Source organism: Macrobrachium rosenbergii, chromosome 30, assembly GCF_040412425.1.
Source record: "Macrobrachium rosenbergii isolate ZJJX-2024 chromosome 30, ASM4041242v1, whole genome shotgun sequence".
Lineage (NCBI taxonomy): Eukaryota > Metazoa > Arthropoda > Malacostraca > Decapoda > Palaemonidae > Macrobrachium > Macrobrachium rosenbergii.
Genome location: NC_089770.1, coordinates 15,533,501 through 15,541,000, shown reverse-complemented (window position 1 = coordinate 15,541,000; position 7,500 = coordinate 15,533,501). Strand labels below are relative to the sequence as shown.

The window sequence follows — 7,500 nt, the reverse complement described above, 5'->3', positions numbered from 1 at the left end:
TCTCATTTGCATTTAGTACAGACACTGCACTTCCACAGACATTCCAAGTCTTCTTCTTCTTCTTCTTCTTTCTCTGCATCTCCTCCCACTTCTATGTGGATTCGATGTTTCTGACAGCTTTCGTCCACCTGGCTCGGCCAAACACATCTGACAATTGTTTGTCTCTCAGATCTTCTCTAACTACATCCATCCACCTTCGCTTCTTTGGTCTTCTTCTTGCTCTCCCACCAGGCACCTCCATTTGCATCACTCTCCTCCCTACATATCATATCTCATCCCTTCTCATCACAGGCATTCCAAGTCTCCCCCCACCCCCAAAATCTTTTGCAAGCACCCTAATTCCTCAACCACTTTCATTCTTCCGCCATCTTCCGTGTTTCCACTTACCCTCAACCTTACTCTTCCTCGCGAAAACCTAACTTCCTTATCTTGCAAATAATTTCAAATACTTTCAGTAGCTTCTTCATCTAAATAAACCATAGATATTTTTATTAGAGATGATGACATTATCTAAGGCAGAGGGATATAGCTGAAGCATGGTTTCAACTCGACCAGGGTGAGGAGTTGTCTCTTTTACCTCTTCGAAGCCCTCTCCTGTGTCAATTGGTTATTAAAAGCAAATCATATATGAACTAAACTGGATGAGAGAGAGAAGAGAGAGAGAGAGAGAGAGAGAGAGAGAGAGAGAGAGAGAGAGACGTCTTACCTGTGAAAGAGGGGCTTGTAGGTATATGCTGTGAGGAAGGCCTCGAAGAGGCCACGACGGTGACTGTGGAGGGCGGCCTCGAGGGACTGGCCGAGTGAGGAGGGCTGGCTGCTGGCGTCGTGTGCTGGGGACTGACGGGCGTCCGCTGGGGACTGAGGGGTTGCTGAAGCCTGAGGGGACTCAAGGGTAGCTGTACTCCTGTCGGGGATGCCCTCAGGGGGCTGGTCGTGGCCCCAGAGGAGTGGGGACGCGAGGGGATGTGGATGGTCGTCCTCTGGGGACTGGGGACCTCCGAATAATGCCTTGGGGACGTTGGAGCCTTGGCCCTCAGAGGGCTCCCGGAATGACTTAACGACGACCTCTTGTCCCCATCAGGCGTCTCCGGGGGACTCGACGTCTTGGGCCTCGTGGGCGACGCCGAGGTGGAGGAGGAGCTCTTGGCGCTGGAAACGTCCGTCCGCGCCGTCGAGGACGTGCCCTGCAGGCTGGGCACGTCGTCGAGGGTCGAGGTGGAGATGGCCGTCAGCGGCGTCGAGGGCAGTGACTGGGGGGACACCGGGGAGGGCACCTGCGTCGGTGACGTCACGCGAGGTTGGGACGACGTCACCAGGGGCAGCTCGTCTCCATGGGCTGTTACGGTACCCATGGGACCACGCTGTTGGGGAGAGAGAGGAGAGAAAGCAAAATTATTAAACAGAACACAAACAGCCAAAGGGTCAATATTCATTAAATGAGTAAAATTTATTATTATTATTATTATTATTCAGAAGATGAAACCTATTCATATGGAACAAGCCCACCAAAGGGGCCATTGACTTGAAACTCAAGCTTCCAAAGAATATGGTGCTCATTAGGAAGAAGTAAGAGGAAGTAAAGGGAGATACAGAAAGAAGAAATCCCTCTTATTATTAGAAAAAATTAATTAATAAATTAATAAACAAATAAAAATGTATTAAAATGAAATGAGAATAGTATTAGGGTAGTAACGCATTGCATCTTCTCTTGAACTTTTGAATTTACAATTTCACGACATCCTCAGGGAGACTGTCCCACAGTCCAATGGTGTGAGGAATAAAGGACCTCTGGAACTGAGAAGTTCGACAGCGAGGCACATTTACTGCCTATTGGTCCCGCTGTTCAGCGAATCTAGTCGCTCTCGGCAGGAAAAGGGGATCAAGGATCAATTATGAATGTAAAAGATCTCACATAACTCCACAAAAATAGATGAGATACAATTTTAACAACCTCTCTAATATGTAAGTATGTATATGTGTGTATGTGCGTGCGTGTGTGTGTGTGTGTGTGTGTGTTTGTGTGTGAGGCACATGAGAACTGAAGAAAAGAAGGCAGCAGGATCTCTGCAAATGTTCCAGTTGAGAAGAGAAGTCTCGATTTGAAAAGTGAAGTGTGGTGAATGTTGAATGTGGATGCGATAATAGAATACATGCATGTGATAACATTTCTCCACGCAGGTTTAAGATACTGTTATCATCAACACTATCATTTCTAAGCCCACCATGTCACGGAACTGTTGCCATTATAAATATCATCAGTCCCTCACTGGATGGGTGGGTACCGTTCTCAGCTAGCACTCTGCTGGCCCGGCGTTCGACTCTCAGACAGCCCAATGAAGAATTAAAGGAATTTCTGGTGATTAAATTCATTTCTGGCTATAATGTGGTTCGGATTCCACAATAAGCTGTAGGTCCCGTTGCAAGGTAACCAGCTGGTTCTTAGCCACGTAAAATAAATCTAATCCTTCGGGCCAGCCTTCTCTAGGAGAGCTGTTAATCAGCTCAGTGGTCTGGTTAAACTAAGGTACACTTAACTTATAAATATCATCACTGCTATTGGATTATTTCGAAAAACTTCCTGTTCACGTTGTGAAAAAATTTATCCATCCTAAACCATTTCTACAGCCTATCTACTACTGAGAGAGAGAGAAGAGAGAGAGAGAGAGAGAGAGAGAGAGAGAGAGAGCATAAACGACAGAAATACAATTATTCCACGCCAGTCATTCTCAATGAAGTAGTGTTGCATCCTTAGACTTCCTTCGCCCACCCACCAATTTAGGGCAATTTCCAGCTGTCAGTTACAGATGGCTGACGGAAGGAAGAGCGAGCGCTTTTATAATATAAACAAGAGTAATAGAAAATCAACGCATGGAAAAATTATTTGACCGATTTTCTTAAAATTATACACTTTTTCCTCTGTAACAGACTTATAATGATGTATGAAATTAAGGCCGTCGAGCCAAGCACGGGGGTGGGGAGACCTTCGCCCATTCAGCGCTTAAGACTGTGAAAGTCAAGGTTAGAGAGGTTGGACAGCGAGACTGAAGAAAAGGAGAGGGGGAGGAGGTAAAGTAAAATGCCAAAAAGTCCGGGTGCTACTAGGGGCCGAAGGGACGCTACAAACACTCTTCAGTAATATTTACAGTGCACCACGTGAGGTGCGCTGACAGCATTAACTCCCCCTCCCCCCCACCCGGGGTACTTGCTTGTAATAGGACAAGTACAACCAGACTGGTAACTGCGGTGAAAGGAATTCTGTTTATCCGAAGATACAGTTATTAATCAACTTATTTGTGTGTGTGTGTGTGAGAGAGAGAGAGAGAGAGAGAGAGAGAGAGAGAGAGAGAGAGAGAGAGAGAGGGTAATGAAAAAGTGAGAGTGAGTGACAGAGAGAGAGAGGGTAATGAAAAAGTGAGAGTGAGAGAGAGAGAGAGAAAGAGAGACGGGGGAATAAGAGAGAGAGAGAGAGAGAGAGAGAGAGAGAGAGAGAGAGAGAGAGAGAGAGAGAGAGAGAGAGAGGATAATGAAAAAGTGAGAGTGAGAGAGAGAGAGAGAGAGAGAGAGAGAGAGAGAGAGAGAGAAAGAGACGGGGAATGAAAGAGAGAAAGAGAGAGAGAGAGAGACGGGGGAATGAAAAGAGAGAAAGGAGCTACAGTGAGAGAGAGAGAGAGAGAGAGAGAGAGAGAGAGAGAGAGAGAGAGAGAGAGAGAGAGAGAGACAGGAGCTACAAAGAAAGAGAGAGTAAGCGATGCAGAAAACAGCGAATAACCACAAATCAATATTCCCAGGCAATCATCACATTCCTCACAGGTAAACATGTTTCCGATGCACGTCAGCTTCGCAGGTGTTTGAAAAACGACTTCCTACACATGTGCAGGCTTACACACATGTGCGCGCTCACCGCCGGTCGATGGACTCTTCAAATAATAATAATAATAATAATAATAATAATAATAATAATAATAATAATAATAATAATAACGCAAACCTCAGCCAAAATCTACTTTCCTATCTCTCCCAAGATTTAATCGATGTTTCCCCAGTTAGGTCATTGACCTCTGTACAGATTTCCGTCAAAATCCTCCTTGATAATTATAACAGTAATTAAAGGTTATACAGTACACATAATATATGAGAGAGAGAGAGAGAGAGAGAGAGAGAGAGAGAGAGAGAGAGAGAGAGAGAGAGCATCAAGTCTCATATACCAACACACAAGGACACAAGTTCGAATCCTAACAGAGGTAGGTCAAACTATATACAATTCCAAATGGTTATATATATATATATATATATATATATATATATATATATATATATATATATATATATATATATATATATATATATATATATATATATCCGAAGTAAGTCAAATATTTAAGCATAATATTTATGTAAATTCTCATGACGAGACGGTGCCACCAGTGTTAAGACCCCCTCCATCCCCCCGAGAGAGAGAGAGAGAGAGAGAGAGAGAGAGAGAGAGAGAGAGAGAGAGAGAGAGAGAGAGCAGCGTGTACACACAAGACACACCTGGTTCTCTTTCGACAGTGCCACAGACTACGTAATACATGTGGCCCTCTCAGGACAAAGTGCCAATACACTCACTGAGAATGAGGGCCACTTTTTCTCTCCCTCTGGGGAAACCCAGACGTGGATGGTTCAGTAGTCGGAGGTTTTATATTTATTTTAGTTTTCTGTAAAAGAAAACTATCGAGATGGCTTTGTGTGTCCATCCGCACTTTTTCTCTCCGCCCTCAGATCTTTAAAACGACTGAGGCTAGAGGGCTGCAAATTGGTACGTTGATCATCCACCCTCCAGTCATCAAACAGATCAAATTGCAGCCCTCTAGCCTCAGTCGTTTTTATTTTGTTTAAGGTTAAAGTCAGCCATAACCGTAATTCTGGCCCGCTATAGGTACCAACAATACAGGCCACCACCGGGCCGTGGCTGAAAATTTCATGGGCCACGGCTAAGAGTTTCATGGGCCGCGGCAAAGAGTTACATGGGCCGTGACTGAAATTTTCATACAGCATTATATACTGTACAGAAAACTCGATTTCTTCGGCGCATTTTTTACTTGTTTTTTTCATTCGCTTACAATATTTTAGTGACTTATAATACGTGACGTGTATATGTATATATGTATTTGGAAACGTGACTCGATATATATTGCAAACTTGTCAGATGAACTGGCATCTACACAGCAAATTTTTTTAACTAACCAGCAACTGAAAGAATACCTGATTTCCTGAATTACCTAGCGTTACAATATTCACTTTCTTTTTCTTTTTTTTAAAGCTGCTTCAAAGCAAATCTCCCAGACCAACGCACCTTTTCTTCACCTCCACAAACATTTCAGTGGAACAGAGAAAATTAACTCGCGGGGAACTATGCCAAGGAATGCACAAGAGAATATATATGAACGTCAGAAAACTAGAAGTGCATTTAGCGATGCAAATGCTTTCCCTCTTAAATTATTATTATTATTATTATTATTATTATTATTATTATTATTATTATTATTATTATTATTATTATTATTATTATTATCATCATCTCTGACAGTGATATTCACGATCATTTTTGTTAAAATGTGTCGAAATTCATAAAGTGTTTCACTATCACTTTAATGAAAGCAGACAAGGCTTTGAAAACCTTTCTTTTTATAGACTTCAAAATATTTTTAAATAAAATTATCGTGGATTCATTTATAGCAATGTTCATGAAATTAAGAAAAGTCAAGAATATAATTATAAAAAATAATTATTGCTCCATTTCATTCAACAACAACTTCAGGTTTAAATTATAAAAATCTAACCTGAATTTAACATGATTATGTCTTGTTAACATATTACTTGTACTGTATCCATCGTTATGTACCGTATCTTTCTCCGTAGCACTGTGGGATACAGTAATCTTACTGTAACCAGCTCTAATAATGTCTTAAAAGGCATTAATCTGTTTCATTGTATTAGCAAATGTGACACAAAGACTTCTCAGGTAACACAAAAGGAAATAAACAATGCCGTGTCATTGCCATTACAAACAATTCACAAGACATATGATAAAGTATAACTAGGGCAATATATCACACTAACGTCTTTTATCAATTTCACAGGGGGCTCATTTTATTCAAATGTGCTATCAGTCATTCTCATTCGCAAACACGAAAGACAATGGTCCTTTCACAAGAATCAAAACAATCGTTTGACAAAAGAAAAAATGAGAATAATATGACCTCTAACGAGAGACAATCTTATGAAAAAAAAAAGTGATTCACCTGAGGTCACGTTTAGCGAACAAGGTCACGGGTCAATTCTAAATCAGGTCGCAAACGTGTATTCAAATTTCCTTGACTATTGTGCTCCGCTAAAACTGCCTGTTTCTTCTCGCGTTTGTGTGTGTATGTATGTATGTATGTATGTATGTATGTATGTATGTATGTATGTATATATAATATATATATATATATATATATATATATATATATATATATATATATATATATATATATATATAAATATATACAGTATATATACAGTATAAATATTGAGAAACTATGTGACCTTGACCCACGGAAGGTATGTGTGTCTGAGAGAGAGAGAGAGAGAGAGAGAGAGAGAGAGAGGGGGGTGAATCAATAGCATCGCATGCCTGGTCCATCGCTCGTGACGAGAAGAGTATCCACTATGTCAAGTCACGAAAGGTGGCATATTTTTATAAATAGCAGAAGGAACTTTGGTGAAATTTATGTTTTTGTCTCCGACTTATTCACTTTTTTATTTATTTACCTTCGTCTCCCATTATTTAAACAATTTATTTAACTTACATGGAAAACTAAGAACCATTGTTAGTGTTTTTTAATTGACGGTAAAAATCGGCAATCAATATCGTTGTACCTCATCGTGATTGGCTGTTTCATGCTGATCTTGGCCTACCATTGGTCAAAGGGATGTCGGTTTGGATATTTACCGTCATAAAGAATAACAAAATAATGCTGTATGAAACTCTCAGCCACGGCCCATGTAACTCTTAGCCGCGGTCCATGAAACTTTCACCCACGGTCAGGTGGTGGACTGTGTTGTTGGCACCTATAATGGTGCCAGAGACGCGATCACGGGTAATTTTAACCTTAAATAAAATAAAAACAACTGAGGCTAGAGGGCTGCAATTTGGTATGTTTGATGATTTGAGGGTAGATGATCAACATTCCAATTTGCAGCCATATAGCCTCAGTAGTTTTCAAGATGTGAGGGCGGACAGAAAAAGTGCGGACAGAATGAAGTGCGGACGGACAGACAAAGCCATCTCAATAGTTTTCTTTAAAAGAAAACTAAAAATAGGACTATAATGCCTGCTGCTACCTGCGAAGACCATCAACATTCACATTCTATCAGGTACAAAGAAAAGAGAGAGAGAGAGAGAGAGAGAGAGAGAGAGAGAGAGAGAGAGAGAGCTTAGCTTTTATATGAAACGAGAATCTCCATTATAAATCA

The 7,500-nt window shown here is 41.1% G+C and overlaps 1 protein-coding gene across 13 annotated transcripts in view; it reads right to left on the bottom strand.

Annotated features, from left to right (window-relative positions):
* Positions 1–7,500, bottom strand: part of LOC136855094 (sodium-dependent dopamine transporter-like) — a 119,267-nt gene that overhangs the window by 29,663 nt on the left and 82,104 nt on the right. For all 13 annotated transcript variants that reach the window (XM_067131919.1, XM_067131922.1, XM_067131917.1 and 10 more), the window contains one exon: positions 707–1,361. In XM_067131919.1, the coding sequence (XP_066988020.1) occupies positions 707–1,352 (646 nt within the window). In that variant the 5' untranslated portion in view covers positions 1,353–1,361. The remainder of the gene's footprint in view (positions 1–706; positions 1,362–7,500) is intronic.